This window comes from Dipteris shenzhenensis, chromosome 19 (assembly GCF_047967505.1).
Source record: "Dipteris shenzhenensis isolate YYH24624 ecotype China chromosome 19, Dip_SZ_1.0, whole genome shotgun sequence".
Lineage (NCBI taxonomy): Eukaryota > Viridiplantae > Streptophyta > Polypodiopsida > Gleicheniales > Dipteridaceae > Dipteris > Dipteris shenzhenensis.
Genome location: NC_141614.1, coordinates 5,537,777 through 5,562,096, shown reverse-complemented (window position 1 = coordinate 5,562,096; position 24,320 = coordinate 5,537,777). Strand labels below are relative to the sequence as shown.

At 43.4% G+C, this 24,320-nt stretch overlaps 1 protein-coding gene across 7 annotated transcripts in view; it reads left to right on the top strand.

Annotated features, from left to right (window-relative positions):
• Positions 1 to 24,320, top strand: part of LOC147889970 (uncharacterized) — a 63,811-nt gene that overhangs the window by 4,638 nt on the left and 34,853 nt on the right. For 6 of the 7 annotated variants that reach the window (XR_015542784.1, XR_015542785.1, XM_087390940.1 and 3 more), the window contains exons 5-6: positions 22,620 to 22,664; positions 23,223 to 23,325. Coding sequence is in view for 5 of the 7 variants with exons in the window: in XM_087390940.1 (XP_087247066.1) it covers positions 22,620 to 22,664; positions 23,223 to 23,325 (148 nt within the window). In the remaining 2 variants the exon portion in view is untranslated. The remainder of the gene's footprint in view (positions 1 to 22,619; positions 22,665 to 23,222; positions 23,326 to 24,320) is intronic. The other variant, XM_087390939.1, reaches the window with a different exon arrangement.

Below are 24,320 nucleotides of genomic sequence, written 5' to 3'. Positions count from 1 at the left end.
ATGAAGTCTGATAGCAGAAATACTGTCAGCTCAGTATCTCGGATGAAACATACAGTGTCATCAAGTGACCTCATGAAATCACGGTGAGCCCGTCTGTACTGAGAGAGTGGAGGTGCTACCCCCCTCTCGAACACGAGGTAATGCTCCAGACGCTCGCTCTGCTAATCTACCTGTAGGAGCCCGGACCGCAGTCGGCTCTAATTGAAAAGCATCAAGGTAAAGCTGCAATATCCCAGGTGAATTTGCCAGTTCACCTTCCTCCATCCATTTCGCATCAAGTGATGGGTAATTTTGAAATTTTACCAAGTAGCGACGGATAACTTTACCCTTGAGCTTTCTATCTCGGTGTGCCAGAATCTGCTCTGGGACCAGAAGTTCATCCTGTTCTTCCACTTCAAGCTGCACCTCATGAGGTAAATCCTCGGGAATATCTCCATGATATTGCTTTAATAAGCTCCCATGAAAGGCATTATGTATCTTGGCATTTTCAGCTTGTAAGCTACCTCGTTTATCTTTTCAGAAACCTGGAAAGGAACATACTAACGCATGTTCAGCTTTGTGTACAACCTTTCCTTGCCTTTCTTATTTTTCAGCCTTGCCTTCTGAAAACGCAACAAAACCCAATCACCTTCTTTTCTGCTTGTCCTGACTTCTTTGCAAGGCATATTTGATCTTCTTGTAAGCCTCTTCAAGACTTTCCACAAAACGATCAGCTTCGAAGATTTTCTCTTTTGTATGCAAAATGGGAGGTATCTTCTTGGCACCTTCCACTATTTCAAAAGGTGCTTTACCTGTGGATGTGTGCACCGAATGATATTTGAGGCAAGTGTACTCCCTAAATGAAGTTTATCAACCTGAGCTAAAACAAAGTTTATCTAACCTTTGTTCACCTCAAACCAAAGGTAAACAAGCTCAACTTGTGCAGACATAGTTGTAGCAGCTCCAAAACTGCTTCCAGAGGTGACGATCGGACTCCAAAAGAAAATGCATAGTATTTGTAATGAATCGGGTATGAAATCAACAAGGGGCCACTTCATTTTTGCTGAATGTTGAATTGCATCAGGGCTTCTAAAGCTAGACCTTATCTGGGTAGTTGAGAGTTACTAGGTGATGGCCTAGGAAGTAGAAAAATGGCAGTGCTGTTGGGCGAAGTGCGTTCAGACCAAAATTGATGTTCGTGGAGGGGCGATAGCTAGAGCTGGAGCTCAAAACAAGTGCTGGAACAATCGATCAACTACAGGGAGGACTCGACGAGAGAGGCGGCAGTTCTATATCTGAGTTGGCTCTTGTTGTCTTAGCTGAGGGCTGAAACTCCCTTTCCAAAAAAAAAGGCGACGGGATTTTGTAGCAGCTCAAGGCAAACTGGTAAGACCAGGCGATGGCCTATAGTAGGGAGATCACACCTGAATGAGGTGGCCACCTATTGGTAGGGAACACGACGAGCAAGCTGCGAAGCTGTGATTGAAGGAAGATTGACTAGCAGGGTGTAGGATCTACATTGCTCTGATACCACTGTAGAGTAGCATGAATAGGAAGAAAATAGGCGAAATCAGATAGTTGTGGAGAGGCGAATTGAATGTATAGTGTATTGGAGTGCAAACTAAAATAAGAGCAAAAGTCATAGTAATAACCCTAGGACTAGAGCCTAGAAGTCATACATTGACGAAGAGGACGAAATGTCCGAAGTGGACTAAATGTCCTAAAATCACTAGAACTAGCCTACAAGGTCGTACCAGGGGAACTAAATCTAACAGCCATGAAGATTGAGATGGATTCCATCCTATGAATAGTTGGCTAGAGCTGTATGTCATAAGGTCACACATCCCAAATGGGCTTGTGAGGTTAAGTTCTAGTTTGACCACTCACGTGAGAAGTTCGTGGTGAAAGGGTACGTTGATGCAAAAGGATATGACCATCAAGAATCACTTTTTTTGATTGGAAGGATGACAACATTAGGCTTGGCCATTATTTCAAATGGACATGAAGTTAGCATATATTGTAAGCATATTCCAGCAAAGGCAAATAATGAAGTCCATAATACGGTGCACACATCATGAAGTGGACATGATGTGTGCACCGTATTATTGTAAGCATGTTCCAGCAAAGGCAAATAATGCTCCCATTTGCTTTTGTGGTCTGAGACATAGCATTTAAACATATCCAAGATGGTAGAGTTTTCCTGCTGTGATTGTCCATCATACTAAGGGTGAAAAGATAACGAAAAATTCAGCGTAGTGCCCATATTTTCAAACAGCCCTCTCCAAAAGAGGCTGGTCATCCTCGGATCTCTATCACTGATTATGGATTCAGGCATCCCATGATACTTGAAGACATGCTACAGAAACAATTTGGCCATTTGATCTGCGGTAATTTTCTTTCTTACTGGCACAAAGTGGGCTTGTTTGCTAAACCTGCAAATTATTGTCCACAATCCATCATGTCCAATAGGAGTACGTGGAAGATCAAACACAAAATCCATAGCTATGCTTTGCCATGGTCTATCCGGAATTGGCAAAGGGTGTAACAACCCAGGTGCCTTCTGCCTGTCAAACTTTACTTTCTGACAAACCATGCATGTTCTCACATATTCTTCCACATCTTCCCTCAAAGATGGCCAATAAAAGTATTGCTCCACTGCTGTAATTGTTGTTGTAATTACCCTATGTCCTGCATATGGAGGAGCATTATGACTTTCTGTCGCATCTGATCAGTGACACATAGTCGTCCCTGCATCAAAATGAAACCCTCTTTCAACATATAGTGATCATGCCTTTGACCATCAGAAAGCTGATCATAAATAGTTGAAAAATCAGCATCATTAATGTATTGATCTTTCATCACATCTAACACATTGTTGTAAGCAATGCTCACTGCTGAAACACTAGGTTTCTTGGAGATTGCTTGAGGTTGTGGTTTCCTGGAAAGTGCATCAGCCACGACATTTCTGTTATCCGGCACATGTACAATTTGAAAATGAAACATTGAGAGGAAGTTAGCCCATCTCATGTGCTTTTCAGATAATTTTCTCTGCGTGAGAAAATATCTAAGTGATTGATGATCTGTCTGCACATAAAAATCAGCTCCAAGAAGGTAATGTTTCCATGTGGTCAAAGCATGTATCACTGCTAACATTTCCTTCTCGTATGTCTGCAAGTACAATTCAGCATCTTTGAGAACTCTACTCTCATATGCAACCACTCTGCCATCCTGCATCAAAGTGCCTCCTATGCTGTTCCCACATGCATTACAAGTTACAGCAAAGGGTTTTGCAAGATCTGGCAAGATAATAACGGGTTCAGAACACAACTTTTGCTTCAGCTCTTCAAAAGCTGCATTTTCCTTTGGTCCCCATCGAAACGGTACAGCTTTCTTTTGTAAAGCATGCAAGGGAGAAGCAATTTTTGCAAAGTACTTTATATACCTCCGATAGTATGAACACAACCCAAGAAAGCTTTTGACTTCATGCAGATTTTTCAAAATTGGTCGACTCCTTATGGCCTCAACTTTTGCAGGATCCATCTTGACTCCATCCTTTGACACTATATGACCGAGAAAATGAATCTCATGCATAAAGACTTCACTTTTCTTGGTGTTTATTAATAGCTTGTGTCTTTTCAACTCTTGAAACATAATAGTGAGGTGTTTCCTGCGCTCCTGCTCATTTTTAGAGAACACAATGATGTCATCGAAGAAAGTGCCCACAAACTTTCTGTGTGCTCTAAAAATTCTGTCCATCATTCTGCTCCTGCTCATTTTTAGAGAACACAATGATGTCATCGAAGAAAGTGCCCACAAACTTTGTGTGTGCTCTAAAAATTCTGTCCATCATTCTATTGAAAGTGGCAGGTGCATTAGTCAAACAAAAAGGAACTCATATAAGCCAAATGAAGTGGGGAAGGCAGTCTTGTAGACATCTTGAGGCCGTATCCTTATCTGATGGTATCCACTTTTAAGGTCAATATGACTGAACATTGAGGAACCTTCCATTGAGGAACCTTCCAACTGATCCAATATATCATCAATGCGTGGAATTGAAAAACGGTTCTTAATTGTGACTTTATTCAAAGCCCTATAATCAATACACATTCTCCAACTGCCATTCTTCTTTTGCACAAGCAACACAGGGGAACAGTAAGGAGAATTACTTGGCTGTATTAATTCCTTTTCCAAGAGTTCCTTCACTTGTGACATTATCTCTTCCCGTTGTGCCTTACTGACACGATAGGGAGGTATATTAGGCGGTGAGCTTCCTGGAATTATATCAATTTGATGATCTTCGGGCCTCTTGGGAGGTAATTCTTAAGGAAGTGCATCTGAGAAACAATCCTGAAAATCTGAAATAAAAGCAGCCCTTTCTCTATCTAAAGTAGAAAGAGTAGAGCCTTTTGGAACTAGTTGCTTGTCCTCTTTGACAAAAATCAAGTACGCTGAAATATGACGCTTTATTACATTGGAAATACAAGAAGCTGAAACTACAGGGATGGACTCCCCTTTCAACTTTACATTAAGTACATGATTTTTGCCTCTATGAGTTAAAGAAATCTTCTTGTTTCTCATTTGCACATCAGCCCCCACCCTGTACATCCAAGGCATCCCAAGCAAAGCATCACACTCTGGCAAAGGCATAATGTAGAAGTCCTCTGCATCCTGATATCCTTGGATATGCATCCTCAACTTGCCAATGATAGGAGTGACAGGTGTGTTGAGTTCAGGGTTGGCCATATCACACATGCCGGATGGTCCCATTTCCTCAGGCTTGATGCCAAGCCTTCCTGCCATATCAGGAGTTATGAAATTCGCCTTTGCCCCAGAATCAAAGAAAAACAATCAATTCTGATTTCTGATTTTTCCCCATGCTCTGCACATCTCAGTCTTTTTCGTTTCCTCTTCATCATGTGCATGTGGCAAACTCCCAATCACATCTGGAAGAAGTCCTGCAGAAGGTTTAGGCCTTTTGTCCTTCCGATCAGCCTGTTTATCACCATTCTTATCATCATCTGACCTGTTTCTTTTCTTGGATGGGCAATCATAAGAGCGGTGTCCCTCTCCTTTGCATATAAAACATTTGTTTTGCTCCATGAGTAACTTTTTCTCTTCATCAGGTAACTTGGTACAGGGCTGTTTATTAGGCTGTCCACGCCTTTGACCAGCTTTGAATTGGGCTTTTCCTCCCTTTTGAAACGGCCGTTTGCCATAATTTTTATTTTCAGATTTGATGTCCTTATCCTGGTGTTTGGTAGCCCGTTTGTTGTCTTCTTTCTTGCTGTCCATAAAGCCCAAATTCTTCTCCTGCATCCATGCTGTCCTTGCATTCTCAATTAATTGAGTCATAGAACCCACCTTGGTTTTGATGCAATAATCACATAGCTCACTAGGCAATCCACAACAGTACCTCTCTATTTGCTCTTTCAAAGAAACATGCCTGTAAGAGCTCAATGGCAGCAAAACATCCCAAAACCTCTTGGTGTAATCATCAAGATTCTTGCAAAGTTTGTATGACAAGTCATGCCAGTGTGAAAGTACTTCAACTTCAAAAGTTGGAGTAAGCCAAGTAGAAGAGAACACTTGCTTAAATTCTAGCCAAGTAGCATGTGCATCTCCATGAAGCATAAGGTTGGTATACCACTTAAGTGCATTGCCTTTCAAAAATGTGGCGACCTTCCTCATCTTGGATGCTTCTGTAAACAAACCCCCAAGAAATGCAGCATCAAACTGTTGAAGGAATGTGAGGGCTTTGTACTTGTCCTGTACTCCATTATATGTATCAAACTTGACATGAGAACCACCATCCTTAAATTCTTTATATACATTTGATATTGGCTATCCCAAAGATGGCTGTATATTTGCAGCATTCCCTTCACTAGGGAGAGCCATGCTTGGCTGAACATTAGGCATGGGAGCATATGTTGTGGCTTGCATGCCTGGTTGCATTCCCACATTGTCATACATGGCTTGCTTTCTATGCCCAATTGGCAGTGAAATCAACATAGCATCAAAGATAGAATCTGTACCAAAATATTCAGGTTGCTGCCTCAAATATGGCTGAGGTGGTTGAGCCATATTTATGGACTGCACATTATTATTTTGAGGAGTAGAAGTACCCAAACCAAGGCCTTGTGCTGGCTGCTCATACTGTTGCACTGGCTGTATTTTCCTCTTTCTCAAGTGCTCTTTTGGGTGATTCCTCTCTCTTGGAAGTCACTTTCTGAGTCATTTTTGATGGCTGTCCCTCATGGGAAACTGATGCATGAGTGTGCGGTCCACCATGAGAAGCTGATGCATGTGTGTACTCACTCTTTCCGTGCTTGTGCTTTCTTGATTTCTTCTTCTTCTTGGCATTTGTTTGCACAATTTGAGCCAAATTTTGAGCCAGCTGAGTCAAAGTAGTCACTGCACTTGCAAGCTGTGCATGCAACATAGTAGCATCTTCTGACTCACTGCTAGAACTAGTATCACTGTTGAGCTCAGTTGTAGCTTCATGTGTGGCTTGCTCAAAAGGCATTTGTTGTGCTCACTGCAGCTGTACACTAGCTGGATCATTAAGGCTTTCCTGCCTTCTCCTTTGAGGAGTTGTGGAGCTCTCTTGCTCATGGGTACTCACCATGTTTATGGTTGTAATATTCGCTGTCAAAAAGTGCAGCAAAGATATCCTTCCACCAAACTACCGAGGCCCACCTCTGGAGAAAAAGTGTGGTATCCCGGCAACGGAACCAATGAAACCGGCCTCTAATCACTCAGAGGGCAGTGGAACTAAACCTTTAATCACTTCAGCACTTATTTACAGCTCACAAAGCATATATCACAACCATGAACCATTGCATGATCACCATTTGGCATTTACCCATTTGTTCACAAACAAAACCATTGAAAAAGGGATGGAGGCTAGAATGCCCCTGCTCAACAAACATAGATAAGTGCACCCGATTGGCCCCAAACACCGTGGCGCCCCTTTCGGTATTTCCTTATATTTCACAGTGAAATGATTACAAGTTGCATCTGGGAGACCTTCCCTGCAACTGAGCACACAGCCCCAATTTACTAAGCCTTCGCAAGGCTTTCAAGCATAGAACACCATCACATAAGTGCACTTAACCCATAGGCCCAATCCAAAGGCATTCTCTTTTCCGAGTGCAATTCCATTGGCTGTCCAGATGCAATCACATTGCACCCCAGTTGCTTTCTCTTTGAGTGGTTTCCGATGGCATTCACAAAGATTTTCAAAGCTCTAAAATAAAATCAGCAAAGTACCTAACCAAAGAATGACTCATTTAGCAGTGCCTGGGCACGTGTGAGCCAAGAAAGAGGCGGCACACGAGGCCAACCAATAGCTTATGGCAAAAAGAAATTGCAGCAGCAAAATCACAACTCACCAAGCCCTGAAAACTCGAACCAAGTCCTCAATCGCCAAGAGGACATAGTAGCCAATGCCCAATTGCATTCTCAGCCAAAGAGGAGTGCAAAGGCATGAAGAAAGAGCATTTACAAGAGCCGACCAGCAAGAATTTTACTGAAAAATGCGAAAAGAAGCACTTTTGTCGCGAAAAAATGGGAGTTCTTGGGCTCAAAAGAAGCGTGCTTCAGAGAGGAATGCATTGAGAAGGTTTTGGAGAAGTTTCATCGCCGGAAAGTCCTCCAGAACTGAGAAAAACCAGTCAACCAGCACGTGGGACTACTCGAAATTCAATAGAAAGCTGTAGCTTTGCAAGAGGAGAGGCCCAGGAGGCGGTAGAAGCAAAAAGGTCCAGAAAAAGCCACTTTTGCAAATTAGACCAGCAAAAGAAGTGCTCAGCTCTGCCCATTCTACCAAACGCACGGAGGGAAAAGCATATCACTACGAAGGGGAGGTAGAGGGGAAGCCATCGGGCCAAACGGAAGTCGAGGAATCCAAACGGGTGAGGAGTTATGAAGAAAAACAGAATTTAGTTGAAGGAGGCTGAAAAACCAGTCCAAAATCTCAACAAAGGGAGAAGATGAGAGAGAAAACCACACATGTGAAGTTTAGAAGGCCCAGGAAGGTCCAGGAATGGCAAAGGAGCATGTAGAAGGCACTAGAGCCACCTGGAACTCTAGGGGGCCACTAAAGGTACATGGCCCTCTAGGGGGCCCATTAAAAATGCCACATCATCATTTCCCAACAACCACTCTTTTAATTCCTCGGAATGCCTTTGGGCCTAGGGATTAATTATGCTTATGTGCTAGGCACCATGAAGGGCCTGAAGGGGGAAGAAGAGCAAGAGGGAGAGAGTGTGAGAGAGAGAAGACTCAAGTGTGCGGGTGTGGTGCGGGTGTGAAGTGATGAGCCACACCACAAACTCATTAGTTTTATTAGGATTAGGTTTTACCCTATGACTGTCTTAAGACAGTCATAGATGTCTTATCTTTAATAAAAGGGTGGCAATGTGCCTTTACCCCAACAACCTCCCACCTAAAGGCCAATGTGCCTAAAGGGGAGAAAAGAATAAAAATTACAGCAATATACAGTTACTGTATGCAAGACCATAAAATAAGAATGGTCTCATCCTAATCCCATGATGTGGCGGCAATGTGCAAACCGCTCTGTAGGCAAGCTCTTAGTGAGCAAATCAGCAGGATTATCATCAATATGCACCTTCACAAGCTCAAGTCGCTTGTCTTCCAGTACCTCCTTGATGAAATGATATTTCACATCTATGTGCTTGGTCTTCTGATGAAAGACCGGATTCTTTGCCAACATGATAGCACTCTGACTATCACAATGCAAAACTGGCATATCTCCTGTAATGCCCAAGTCTCCCACCAGCCGAGTAAGCCATATTGCTTCCTTGCAAGCCTCAGTGGCTGCAACATATTCAGCTTCAGTAGTTGACAGTGCAATGCATTTCTACAACCGAGACACCCATGATATAGCACCTCCTGCAAATGTGAAAATATAACCGGTAGTAGACTTCCGGTTATCTGCATTCCCTGCATAGTCTGAATCTGTAAAACCATGCACCAATGCATCCTGCCTACCATAGCATATGCACAAGTCTTTGGTACCCTTGAGATACCTCAAGACACCTTTCACTGCTTCCCAGTGCCGCTTGCCTGGATTTGCCATATACCTGCTGATGACTCCCACCGCAAAAGCAATATCCGGACGAGTGGCAACCATGGCATACATCAAAGATCCAACTGCAGATGCATACGGAACCTTGGCCATTTCAGCTTTATCATCATCTGATCTGGGGCTGTCCTTACTGCTGAGTTTTAAATGTGGAGGCAACGGGGTACTAATAGGCTTCCCCCCCTCCATTTTAAAGCGCTGCAGTACTTTGTCAATGTACTCTTTCTGTGACAGAAACAAAAGTCCCTTGGACGTGTCACGAGTAATCCGCATGCCAAGAATATGATTTGCATCACCCAAGTCTTTCATGTCAAAAGACTTATGCAGTTGTTTCTTCAAAGCACTAATCTCATGCTGAGATTTACTGGCAATAAGCATGTCATCCACATATAGAAAGAGTAGCATCAAACTGCCATCCTTTGCCCATTTGGTGTACAAGCAATGATCGGTCTCACACCTATGATACCCTTGGGACTGCATGAAGGCATCAAACTTCTTGTACCATTCTCTTGGCGCCGCCTTGAGTCCATACAAGCTCCTCTTGAGCTTACACACAAGCTGCTCTTTCCCTTTAATAGCATATCCCTCTGGCTGACTCATATAGATCTCATCATGGAGATCTCCGTGAAGAAAAGCTGTCTTCACATCCATCTGACATAAATCCATGTCGTCATGAGCAACAAGAGCTAACACTGCTCTCAAAGTAGTCATCTTGACTACAGGGGAAAAGATCTCATCAAAGTCAATGCCCTTCTCCTGCTTGAATCCCTTGGCAACCAATCTGGCCTTATACCTCGGTAAAGCATTTGAATCCACTTTGACTTTGTAAACCCACTTGCATGGCAAAACCTTTCTGCCTGCAGGTAGCTGCACCAAGTCCCATGTATCATTTTGATGTAGGGAGTCCATTTCTGACTGCATGGCTTTCTCCCACTTCTTTTTCTCTATTCTTCCCATAGCTTCCTTGAAGCTGGAAGGCTCACCACAATCTGTCAGCATGATAAAATCAGCCACATTATTGGCTCCTGGAACAAACCTGGCAGGAGGCCGTTGTACACGGGTGCTCCTCCTAACAAAATGTTCCGGATTAGGCTGCTGTCCAGCCTGTTCGTCATGCATGACGGGTGGCTGTACCACCATATCTGGCTGTTCTACAGCCCCATCTGCTGGCATATCCAGTGGTGCATCATTGGCAAAATTATCTGGCTGATTTTCAGCCTGTATACCCTCTTGAACAGGGTTATCTGCAGCAGCCTGCTGCTGCATATAAATGGGCATTCTTTGCTGTCCAACATCATCATAAATAACCCTCCTGTATTCCACAGGTTGCACGGGTTCCTTGTGTACACTATCCTCTTTAAAGATGACATCATTGCTGCGTATAATCTTCCGTTTAACGGGATCCCATAACCTGTACCCCATTTCACCTTCGTCACCATAACCCATAAAGATGCATCTGATAGACTTTGGATCCAGTTTGGTGCGCAGTTCTTTGCGTACATGAGCAAAGCACTCGCAGCCAAATACACGTAAGTGCTTATATGAAGGTGGCTTGCCAGACCACACCTCCTCTGGCACTTTCAACTCCAAAGCCTTGTTTGGCGACCTGTTAATAATGTGAACTGCTGTTTGCACGGCTTCTGCCCAAAAGCCATGGGGTAATGCAGCATAAGACAACATACATCGAACCTTCTCCTGAATAGTTCGATTCATACGCTCACTTGCACCATTTTGAGATGCATTATGAGGGGCTATGAGTTCCTGTTTGATGCCCTTAGCTTGGCAAAACTGCACAAAAGCATGTGACACATACTCACCCCCATTATCGGATCTGACGCATTTCAGCCTGCGACTTGTCCGATTCTCAACCTGAGCGACAAACTTCTTGAAAGCATCTAAGGCATCGCCCTTATGCTTCAAGAAATAGACCCACACTTTGCGTGTGGCATCATCAATGAAAGTAATAAAATATTTTGCACCCCCTAGTGATAACTGTGGCATCTCACACAAATCAGTGTGCACTAGATCAAGTGGTGCTCTATTCTGGGGAGTTCTCCTCTTATGAGGAGTCACAGAATGCTTGCCAAATATACAATGATCACAAGTAGGCAAATCTGAAAAAGAAAGAGACGGCAGATAACCCAAACATGACAGTTCTTGCATTCCTTTAACAGACATGTGTCCCAACCGGCTATGCCACAATGAAACCTTTGGCAGCTCGGTTATGGCAACAACATGATTACCCACACTGGAAACATAAAGAGGGTACAAGGTATCACTCTTAAAACCCTCAGCCACTACAGCCTGGCCATCAGTAATCACCCATTTGGAATCCCCAAATGTGGTGTGGTAACCACTGTCATCCAATAAGCCAGTGCTAATCAGATTTTTCTTGATTTGCGGCACATGGCGGACACCATCAAGCATGAATATGCGTCCATCAGGAAATACTATCTGTATACTGCCAATCCCTGCAATCTGACATGCATAGTTGTTCCCAAGATGAACAACTCCATGAGTACTTGTGTAGGAAGTAAACCACTCCCTATGAGGAGTAACATGAAAAGAAGCACCTGAATCCAAGAGCCAGGTGTGCATGTCATGGCCATCAATAACCAAAGCATGTGCTATTACAGCAGAAGAGCATAAAACATCATGTATGTCACTGTCACTGTCCTCTGCTGCAACATTCACTGCATCCAAGTCATCTGCCTTGGCCTTGCCTTTGCCTTTGCTTCCATTGCCTGCATCCTTTGTTTCAGCCTTCTTGGCTTTCTGATCCCGTATGAACTTGAAGCACTTAGACTTCACATGTCCCTTCTTGCCACAATAAAAGCATTCAATATCCTTTTTGCCACGGGATTGACTGCGGGATTTGGACTTACTAGCAGATCTCCCCTTCTGCTGAGTCCTGTCTCTATCCTGTACCTGCAAGGCATTTGAAGACTTGCTGCTCACATTATTCTTCTTGCTCATCTCCTCCATAAGGAGAGAGCTCTCTACATCAGCATAAATAAGAGTGACATTCGAATTTGACAGGGTGGTCTTGAAAGTGTCCCAACTCTCAGGGAGGGTACACAGCAAGAAAGTAGCCTTGAACTCCTCATCAAGATTCAATCCCTGTGCAATCAGTTGTGTAAAGATGGCATTGAACTCACTCAAGTGTGAGGTCATAGCTGTACCTTCCTTCATGCGAAGATCAACCAGCTTCTTCAACCAATAAACCTTACTGGCTGAGCTCTTTTGGGCATACAGTTCTTCTAGCCTTTGCCATAGACCATAAGAGGTCTTTTCAGCCTGAACATTGAACACAAGAGTGTCAGAAATAGTGAGCATGATAGCTGCCCTTGCGGACAAATCAAGCTCTTCCCAGTCATCCGCTGCCATGTCAGATGGCTTGACACCCTTCACCCTTATGGGCTTAGAAATCTTCTTTAACAGAAGTACATTCAAGCACTGTTCTGCCCATAATGCATAATTGTGTGCTCCTTCCAGTTTCTTTATGTTCAGAATTGAAGATTCACTTCCCCCTGATGCCATATCAGATAAGGAAAGTATCTGATTCCCTGGAAGTAAAAAAGACTGAATAAAAAATTCTGATTTCTCAGAAAAAACCTGCTCTATCAAGAGCCAAGAGCACAATAGTGCTGTTTTTTACTGTCAGGAAATCTGCAGCAAAACAGAAAATTCTCCCAGTTACTGTACTTTCTGAAACACTGTACCGTGCTCAAATAGGCATAAAAAACAGTAATTTCAGACTGCTGCAGCTGCTCAACAAGTGCTTAACAGTGCATAATCAGCTGACAAAGCACAAACACTGCTGTAAACACTGCTGTACTGGCTGTACTGATCACTTCTCCCACCTCAGATGAGGTATTGCACTGAGTTAATGTGCATAAACCACTTGGCAAACACCCAAAAAACAAATGACACTTCAGCCTGTCACAAAACCTGCAACAGAAAATGGGATAAATCCCAAGCAATCACCCTTCTGCCAAGGGGATAAAATGCATCTGAAGATCTCTGTCGGTAACCCAAGTGCTATCAAACAAAATCTGGGCAAAAGCCCCTTGATCTGACACCTGAACCAAGTGAAGAACACCTCAACACTGAGGTAGCATGCAATATGAAAATCTCTCTGACAAAATCATCCAACAGTGTAATGCATATACTGCCCTGTGTAGAAATGACATACACAGATCCCAACGTACAAACACTCAATGATGAACCTTTTGAGCACTGTCAACGATGGACAGTTAGGGACCGAGTAAACTCGATGCGCCCTGGCCAAGCGTGGCTCAACTGAGGTTCTCTGAGTGTTGCACAAGAAATGTGACCTGCAAGAAAATGTCACCTCGACACTGCGGAAATCGAGGCAAATGTGTGCTCTCTGGCACCACACTACCTCAAGGCATACAAAGCATCAACTGCCAGGCAAAAGCCCTATGATCTGCTCACCCGGAAACTGAGATTCAAGCCCAGTAAAAGCATAAAAGTCCTCTACAAAATCAAGGCATTTCCTTCACGAAAACAGACAACTGTGCAATCAACCACACACTGTGGTTCTCTTCACCTCAAGCACGAGGTAAATGAAGGTACTTGCTGTACTTTCAAGAAAACACAGTTCTGTGAACTGAAAGATGATCCTGAATCAAGAGTAGAGAGCTCTTTCTCCTTATTTTCTTCCCACAAAAAAAAAATTCTGCCTGCTGTACTTGATGTACCTTCGCACGTGTGCAGAATCCCAGAAGAGAGAAGACAAAAAAAATAAAAAATCGATGGTCTCCCTGATGCAACTCCCTGTACCTGCGGAGTGTAGATCCGTACGGATGTACGGCTCCTGTACGGAGTGCGTATAGCAGGTACGGATGTCCGTACCTGAGCGCGCGCTGCGCGCTCTGGTTCCGCGCAGCCTGGTGCTGTGCACAGGCTGCCCCTGCGCAGGCTAGCAGCTAGCAGCTGCTGCCTTGCTCTACGCCCGCGCCCGCGCCCGCGTCGTGCCCTGCTCTACGCTCGCGCCCGCGTCGTGATCCGTGCCCGCGCCCGAGCCCGCGATGCAATGCCGTCGCTGCGATGCCTTCGACGCCTGTCCGTACGGATGTACGGACGATGTACGTCCGTACGGCGCTGTCTGACCGGCTGGCCCGTTGGCCCGTGAAGAGGCTAGGTAGAGGTCGAGGGGGGTGGGTAGGCAAGGGTAGAGGGAGAAGTGGCTCTGATACCAGTTGAAGGGCCTGAAGGGGGAAGAAGAGCAAGAGGGAGAGAGTGTGAGAGAGAGAAGACTCAAGTGTGCGGGTGTGAAGTGATGAGCCACACCTTAAACTCATTAGTTTTATTAGGATTAGGTTTTACCCTATGACTGTCTTAAGACAGTCATAGATGTCTTATCTTTAATAAAAGGGTGGCAATGTGCCTTTACCCCAACACACCATGCCGCGTTTAATTACACATTGTTAAGCCTATGCTTGGACTTTTAAAACCAAAGTTGTCACGGTCTTGTAGTACATTAAAGTACTTAGAATTTCACGCCCCCGTGACAATATATAGGGGGGGTTTACCAGCCTTTTACTGGCCTCTGCTCCCCGGCCTTGACATGTGGCTGTGTGCCACCTTTCAGCCTCAGATGGAGGCCTATTTCAGGCCCTTTACCAGGGCCAATGCCCTTCCAAGTAGGCGCCTTTGTCCTGTGCAGGTCCTGCCTTGTTTCAGTCCTCTGGGTCCTTACATCTCGCTCCGTACTTGCTGTCCCATACCTCCATACAGCTCCGTAATGTTGCTGGCCTTAGATCCTCTTGTCCTAGGTCTCCCTCCCCCATGCTCTCCTCATTTGGGGGCTTACGGATGAGGTGACCTTTCCAACACCCCCTCTCACTGACACATCTCGGCCCAATGCCATTGCCCCAGTAGCTCCCATGAAGGAACCCTCTGGAATGATTCGGTGTCAATTCCAGATCCTGGCCTTTCAGCCAATGGCTCCTGCTCTTCCAGGTCCGGTCCTACACAAGCAAACCATCTTGGTACACAGGTCCATCCAAGGTAGCATCGGATGGCACCACCACCTTCAATCATGGTCCCGCCTTCGAACTCGAGCAATTCAAACGCCGCCATCTTCCAGTTGTCCCCCTCATAATGAGTGAACAACCTCGAGTCTTCCAGGCACCATGCTCTCATGCTCCGTAATGTTGCTGGCCTTAGATCCTCTTGTCCTAGGTCTCCCTCCCCCATGCTCTCCTCATTTGGGGGCTTACAGATGGGGAGGTGACCTTTCCAACACCCCCTCTCACTGACACATCTCGGCCCAATGCTAACACGTTGATGACGTTGCCGCAGCAGCTCCCATGATGGAACCCTCTGGAATGATTCGGTGTTGATTTCGGATACTGGCCTTTCAACCAGTGGCTCCTGCTCTTCCAGGTCCGGTCCTACACAAGCAAACCATCCTGGTACACAAGTCCATCCAAGGTAGCACTAGATGGCACCACCACCTTGAATCACGGTCCCGCCTTCGAACTTGAGCAATTTAGACGCCACCATCTTCCAGTTGTCCCCCTCATAATGAGTGAATAACCTGGAGTCTTCCAAGCACCATGCTCTCAGGGTCTGTTTCAACCCGTCCTTCATTTGGTAAGGTCTGCAACAAACGAACCATCTGGAGAAAATGAAATCCCAAGAATATCTTTAGATAATCTGGACCACGAAGTCTCACTGAGCTCTCAAGCAAGTACTCTTTTGGCTTGAGTACACTTTGTCCATAATCACCTTCTAGCAATTTGCGTCCGAGATTTGAAGAAGCACCCACGCTTCCCCTTCTGCCTTTGAAGTTTGAAGAAGGCCCATTCCTTCCAATCTCGCATTACCTGAGAGATATGAAGAGCAGATTCTCTCCACCGCATGCTATAAAGGCATAAATTAATAACATCAAAGAACCTCGTACTGCTGTGTACTTTCTTTGAAAGCAAACCATGCACCTCATCGAGGCCTCCATGGAATCCACCCTTGTGTCAGTATTAACGGCTACGCAATTGGAAGATTACAAGCACTCCATGTTGTTTTTCACCTTCACAACACATCTCAACGTCAGACATCTTCAGTGTAGCTTCTAGGTCGGCATATCTGACCTCAGTAACACACGGAGATGTCACCAAGAATAGTTCTTCGATTACCACCTTACTTTTGTATCACCATCTAAATCTAAGTCAGACTCCTCCTTGTTTTTCTGATCTGCCTTCTTTTTGCAATCCTTCGCAAAATGACCTGGCTCGTCACAATAGAAACATTTTTTCTTTTACTTCCTCTTCTTGGAAGTGTCCTCTTCATCTCCAGAATCATCCTTCTTGGGCTTGCGACCATTAGGCTTGCCCTTTCCTTTGCCATCAACACCTTGTCATTGTTATCATTATTGTAGAGCTTCTCCCTAGCTTCTTCTCGGAGTAGTAATGGACCCAGCTCCTTAAAAGTCAGAGGTTTGGTCCTCTGTCTTGTTGTCATAGTCGTAACGAAGCTTTTATAACTCCGTGGTAGCCTCTGAAGTACCATCAAGGCCAATTCGTCGGAGTCTATCTTTTGACCAACCACCTTGACCTGAAGGTCAAGTGGTCATGTACCGAATCTCCCTCATCCATATCCAAGTTGTAGAGCTGATGCTGAAGAAGCAAGATCCGGGATGTGTTATCTGTCTCATACAGATCCTTCAGAATGGCCCATGCCTCTATTGACATGTTGGTCATTTGGATGTGAGGAAGCATAGATTCCGCCGTAGTCCCTACGATTAATGCCAGGGTGTGGGCATCTCTATCTTCCCATTTTTCATGAAAGGCACAAAATTTTGATTGTACTCTTTTAAAGAGTCTTGCCTTTTAAAAGCTATTGATAAGGGAATCTCGAAGTTTGCCTTGCAAATAGAAGAAAGTTTAGGAGTTCAAATCTCAGAATGGAAAGGGAAGATTTTGTAGAAAGTTTCTTTGAACTGGAAGAAGTCCCTTCTGTTAATTGCTCAAAGCAAACTAACCATCTTTCTAAAGAAGATGAAACTCTTCTTCGAAGATTCCATAGGAAATTTGTCATTTCTTATATGGACAAATGTTCCAATAACTTTGTAAAAAGTTTTACTTAGAATGTCTTTTGAGAGAAGTGAACTCGTCTGTCAAAACTTACGCCCCTGCCTTAGTTTCTCAAAAGGATTTGGTCTCAAAACACTAGAGTTTTTGTAAGTCTTTTGGGTTCTTTTACAATCCAAGTATCCCTTTTTTTAGTGCTGCTTGGAAGTTTCACAAAACTCCAAAAAATCCAAAGATTTATTGCAGCTGCTTGTGAGACTACTTTGACAGATGTCTCTAAATGGCTAAGCTATTGCTTCAAAGCCATGTTGCCTACTGTACATGAACTCTGGAGGGACTTATTAAAGGAGGCAGATGTCCCCTCGCACTCAAGCTGGATTTTAAATGACTCTATAGGAGTGATTCCTGTTGTAAATTTTTTAAATTCCTCTCGAAGCATTTAGGAAAAAGAGTCTCCTATTCTCTTTCAAACCTATGATTTTACTTCACTTTACACAAAGATCGAGCTGGAAGATCTGAAGTTTAGAATAAAAAAGCTAGTGGTTGAAGTTTCAAACTAAGATTGGAAAATGAATGATGCAAATTGCTAAAAGTTGAGAAAACAGCTTTATGTTTTGACTTTTTGTGGCTAAATAATAAAGATCATGACATCGATTCTAAAAAGAAAAGATACACAAAGGTAGTAAGTGTTGAAGATGTTTGCTCTTGGATAGATTTTCTTTTAGATAATCTTTACATCATAGTAGGTGATTCTTTGTTTCAACAAATTATAGGAATCCCCCTGGGAACTAATGGTGTTGTCTTTTTAGTAAACTTTAATCTTTTCACTTATGAAATTTGAGTTTATGCAACGTGTTATTTCTATCAATACCTACCCTATCATTTTACATAAGCTTAGCCTAGTTAGGCGTTTTATAGATGATTTATTTGTACAAGATGTTCTTGACTTTCAAGACTTTATGTACAAAGATGCTTGTGCTTTTGGAGACGGAATCTATCCTTGCGACTCTTGTGAATTGAACTGCTCTTCAAGAGGGGATTCTTGTGCTTTCTTAGATCTTAGACTTTCTCAATCGTCCGTAGGATTAGAGGTTGAAGGTATAATCGAAGAAAATTAATGAAAAAAGTATGCACAATTTTAGAATATGAAGTCTTTTATCTATGGTGTATCGGCCTTCGGCATTGTTTAGAATGATTGAACATAAGCTGAAAACAAAAAGCGGGGAGCTGAATAGCGCGTTTTTTTTAAAGTTTCAAAAGAGAGTTTGATTGAGTATGCATGTGCTTTCGAAGTTAGGATTGTAGCTTTGCATCTTTGTAGGAAGTGGTACATAAGTCTAAGGGATCCATTTAGTTTTTTATCTTTTAAATAAGAGAGCGAGAGGGAGAGTTTTTATTCTTGTTTTTTGGAAGATTTTTGTTTCTTGATTTTCTTGTTTATTTTTGCTTAGTCACCTTCTTCCTTTCTTCTTTATTTCTTGTTTTCTTTCTCTTTTGTTTATTTGATGTATTTTTGTAAGCACTGGGTTTGCCCAAGAGACTCCGTGGGTCTTTAGAAACCCAGTATAGCTACTTATGCTTGGGCAGTGATGGCGACATAAGTGTTGCTTTGCTTGCTAAGTATGTCTTCCTTCTGTTTTTCAAAAAGTTTTTGTTACCTCTTTTTTCTTATCTTTCATTTTCTCTTTTATTTTCTGTGTAGATTTTTGGACTTTAGAACAACAAAAAATCTTAATTTGTATGATTGGATATATTCTAGTCTTACAAAGGTATATATCTATGTTTCCTCATCCATTTTCAAGGCATCTGACCGTTTCCTCAAGTATGCAGCTCTTGCTTCATTGCAGATCTGATGCCAAGAGGGCAATTTTCCCCAAGCATCCTTTGCTGTTTTGCAAGGCCTGATGAGCGGAATCATCCTCTTTTAACTGACTATGCAATTAAATCATGAGCTTGTGCATCTCATCCCATTTGGACTATTCCTGAGTTGGAGGAAAAAGAGTAGTAGTGCTTGAAGATGAAGAATTAACAGCATTAACACCACCTATAGTGACAGGTCTTGTGGTAGGTAACTGTGACAGAGGTCTAACCTCAAAACCTGCAATGCTATTCCACAAGTTCTTGGCTATCAACACATGATGCATCATGTAGGACCACATGGGGTAGTTGGTGCCATCAAACTTGTTTCAGGGGCAAGCATATCATTGTTTGCCATTGCAACTGAGGCAAAATGCACGAAACCCAAAGTAATCTGACTGCACAAAGTGATTGTCCTACGTCAAGTGCAAATGTCTTGCCACCAATTGAGTTTCATTGCCAGTACCTAAAAATGAATCCCTAGGCATGAGGGTCAAATGCAAGAACAAATGGAGCAATAGGAATAAATCCTTACCAAGGATTAGCCACAAATGTGCGGACAATAACACCTCAACTGAAACTCAGTAGTTGGAACTCCAAAATCTGCTCCAAATGTGGTTGAACAGTAATTGAGTCGAATGATATTTGAGGCAAGTGTACTCCCTAAATGAAGTTTATCAACCTGAGCTAAAACAAAGTTTATCTAACCTTTGTTCACCTCAAACCAAAGGTAAACAAGCTCAACTTGTGCAGACATAGTTGCAGCAGCTCCAAAACTGCTTCCAGAGGTGACGATCGGACTCCAAAAGAAAATGCATAGGTATCTGTAATGAATCGGGTATGAAATCAACGAGGGGCCACTTCATTTTTGCTGAATGTTGAATTGCATCAGGGCTTCTAAAGCTAGACCTTATCTGGGTAGTTGAGAGTTACTAGGTGATGGCCTAGGAAGTAGAAAAATGGCAGTGCTGTTGGGCGAAGTGCGTTCAGACCAAAATTGATGTTCGTGGAGGGGCGATAGCCAGAGCTGGAGCTCAAAACAAGTGCTGGAACAATCGATCAACTACAGGGAGGACTCGACGAGAGAGGCGGCAGTTCTATATCTGAGTTGGCTTGTTGTCTTAGCTGAGGGCGCTGAAACTCCCTTTCCAAAAAAAAAGGCGACGGGATTTTGTAGCAGCTCAAGGCAAACTGGTAAGACCAGGCGATGGCCTATAGTAGGGAGATCACACCTGAATGAGGTGGCCACCTATTGGTAGGGAACACGACGAGCAAGCTGCGAAGCTGTGATTGAAGGAAGATTGACCAACAGGGTGTAGGATCTACATTGCTCTGATACCACTGTAGAGTAGCATGAATAGGAAGAAAATAGGCGAAATCAGATAGTTGTGGAGAGGCGAATTGAATGTATAGTGTATTGGAGTGCAAACTAAAATAAGAGCAAAAGTCATAGTAATAACCCTAGGACTAGAGCCTAGAAGTCATACATTGACGAAGAGGACGAAATGTCCGAAGTGGACTAAATGTCCTAAAATCACTAGAACTAGCCTACAAGGTCGTACTAGGGGAACTAAATCTAACAGCCATGAAGATTGAGATGGATTCCATCCTATGAATAGTTGGCTAGAGCTGTACGTCATAAGGTCACACATCCCAAATGGGCTTGTGAGGTTAAGTTCTAGTTTGACCACTCACGTGAGAAGTTCGTGGTGAAAGGGTACGTTGATGCAAAAGGATCTGACCATCAAGAATCACTTTTTTTGATTGGAAGGATGACAACATTAGGCTTGGCCATTATTTCAAATGGACATGAAGTTAGCTTTCCTGAACGTAGATCTAGAGGAGCGTAAGGGCTGAAACAAGCCCTAGGGGTGTGACACACACTTATTGATTGGTACTTTAGATGGATTGGATTGCTCCAAAGTGCTATAGAGGCCAACATCTATCTCTTGACTGAGGAAGATAAAGCAGTTGCACTTATTCTTTGTGTTGGTGATATAGTCTGACAAACGATGTCATGGGCATCCACAAGCTCGTTGCCATGCTAGCTGGTGCCAACGCAAGCATCTGTACAGCCATTAGGTAGCATTGCACAGTCAGCAATCAACACACATTCAACGGGCAGTCAACGCAAGTCAAAAAACACAGAGGCAACTTTTTGGTCAAAAGTCAACACGTTGACTTTTTGGCGGATTTGGTTAATAGTTAGAGTTGACTTGCCGACCAAGGTCAACAATTGGCGTTGACCAAGTCGGCCAGGCTGACCTAACAGCCTATATAAGGGCAGCCTTTGGCCCTCATTCTTCATCAACTCCTCAGGCCTACAAGCCTTCAAAGCAGCAAAGCCCAGGCCTCCCCACAGCAGACCAGCAGGGTAGCCTCATCCTCTTCAGGGATCTAGTGAGGATTCACCTCCTCTAGGTAAGTCTAGTATTCCAGTTTTGCCGTAAACTCAACTTCACACGGTATGATGGTAAGCAGGAATCCTTAGTGTTGACTTCGTGGCTCAATCAGTTCGAAAGTTATTTTTCAGTCTTCCGAGGACATCATCTCCACCAAAGCAGCTCAGATGGCTCAGTTGCCTCTTATGTCAATGGAACCAATGACCTTGAATGGTGCATTTCCAGGGAAGCAGAATGCAGGTAGCTTCAGCCATTTTGAAGATCTTAGGGTGGATACACAGTCGGCCACTTAGGGTCGCATTTATTCAAGCAGCGAACGTCATCTTGGGAGCACGATGGTGGCACCAGTTTGAAGTCCAGTTCGAAGTCCGACCAGATTACCAGCACCAAGGCTTGGATGTCAAAATCCTAGGCCATGGGTCCAAGTTCATCTAATGGAGTAAGGGTCCACCTCGACCTTTGATATCAGTCTCCCATCCTGGTTGAGATAGTGGTATCCCCCTCGGATCTCATACTAGGCTGGTTAGGCGCAAAGAAAGGTAATACTTGGGAGAGCATGGACGAGCCTACAAAGAAATGGCCTAAAAATTTTCTTTAAATTAAGTGGTGAGTAGCATTACGTCAACATCCTAAATAAAGAGCTGAGTAGCATTATGTTCCATGTTGACCATAGTCAGCTCATACTTAACTTGGGTGATGTATTCACCTAGCTATGGTAGGTAGTATTCAGCTCATACTTAACTTGGGTGATGCATTCACCTAGTTTTGGCAGGTAGTAGCCAACGTATTTTACTAGCAGGGCTAGATCTTGTAACTTTTAGCAAATACGGTCAGGGGGCTAAGAGGCTTGGCCCTCACTATCCAGCTATCAATCATCGTAGAGCATCGATTGCTCACTGTTAGCTCATGGAGTAACACTGTAATACATGCCTTAGCATGTTGGTACATGAAGCAATTATATGCCTAGGCTCGTGTGGGAATTTTAGGTTGGGTGACTTAGTGCACCTAGGTCAATGGATGGGACAAGAGTATGATGTCTAGTCTTTACTTGTCATCTAACCTGTGTGATATCTCTTAGCCAAGTATTCTATTGTATCAAGATTGGTCATGAGGATGGGAACTTAGCATATGTGACCTAGCCCTTGGTGTAATTTAATGTGGCTCATTATCACACTTTTTTAGGGGTTTGTATGTGACCCTAATAATTTGTGCTTGCAGCTTTAATTGTGTGGAATACACTTCAGCTTCCATTTTCGATTCTTGGTATGCTCTTTGCACTTTTAGCTATAACATCTCATGAACGTTACGCCCTACTTAGGTAGTTTTGTTGAGGTATATCACATTTACTCTTCTAGAAATGAGCATAAATTTTTGTTCTCTTATCCTTATTATTGGCTTCTTGATTCATTTGCCTCATGCTAACCATGGGACAAATGTGCTAGCCATCCCTCCACTCAGCTAGGTTTTTAGTATGCTCTATTTTTTCATGGGCTAGATGATATCTGCTATTTTCAAGTATGATGTTCATGATTTGGACATAGGTCCAAAGGCACGGTCCTTTGATGTGTATTCAATTGAAACGTCCTTTGATGTGTATTCAATTGAAACTTCCTCTCGTGGCTTAAGGCCTTGAAATGCAAGCTTTTGTATTTGACTGACTTTGCACATAATTTTAAGTGTTGTATCTTGTAAATAGCATGAGTATTGTTGCTAATGCTCTATATTTTAGAAGACAAGTTTGTGGGTTTAATTATTAGCCTTTCATGTTTCTTCATCTTTTTTCTTGTGAGTCAATAATTGAATTGTATTTTTGAAAAACAGGGTGATTGTTGCAAAGTCTCAACCCAACTTTGGACACTATGCTATTGCAGCACTACAGAGACGTTGTGAACAAGAAGGAAAAGTCTTCACTGTATTGACACAGGTCATACTTACTTCTCACCATTTTTTCCTAGAAAGTTTTTATGAGCAAGATTTGAAACCGAGAGTTCTCTTCCTCCTTCCATGTTGATTTCATTTTGGTGTTGTGGCAAATTAGGGGGTAACTCTTTCTCCTTTTCAACTAGAATTAAGATTAGGGCATCCTCTTGTTCCTCCTTACCTATGAATTTGTAATGTTTTTCCTCGCATCGTATTGAGTCATTTATACCTTTTCTTGTTATTTTCTTTACATTCCATCGTGACTGTTTGCAAAACATTGTAAGATTGTAGAATACTTGCGGCATTGTTCATTTTTTCTTCCTTTTTGTGATGTGTCATCTTCTTATAGAAAATTAATGTCTTCACTTTTTTCAAGCTTTCAATTTCATTTGTGCATTGGCAATCCTAACCAAAGCCAAGTTGTGTTCTATGAAATATCTTCTGATGTAGATCGAAGTTTAAACTAGTAGCCAAGGAGGATGGGGCTCTGCTTCACAAGTGTCAAGGCGATAGCAGGAGAGGAGAGCTCAGCTGGATGAGGAAGACCACTCTTCCGTAGATGGTGACCTCTTGGATGTGGTCTCCTTCTAGTGTCAAGCTCTCGTGGATCTACTCTCTCGACCTCCTTCTAGTGTCAAGCTCGCATGTATCTACTCTCTCGACCTCCTGGATGTGGTCTCCTTCTAGTGTCAAGCTTGCCTGGATCTACTCTCTCACCTGTCTCCTTGTGGGAGTGAGGCCCACTATTCTGCCTACAACTGCCTTGTCTTGAAGTGACTGGACCACATGTTGCATTGCTTGTTTGTTGGAGAAAGGATAACCTTGACAGCTGTGGGATTCGAAGGTGCTGCCATTTGAGCCCTTCTGGCCAGACAAGTGTCACCACCAAGCTTACTTTCTCCAAGGCTTAAGCCAATTGACCCGAAGCTGTGCGGAAGGAAGAGGAGAGGTGGAAAAAGGGAAAAAGAAGAAAGCTTGAAGAAAGGCAATCAAGAGACA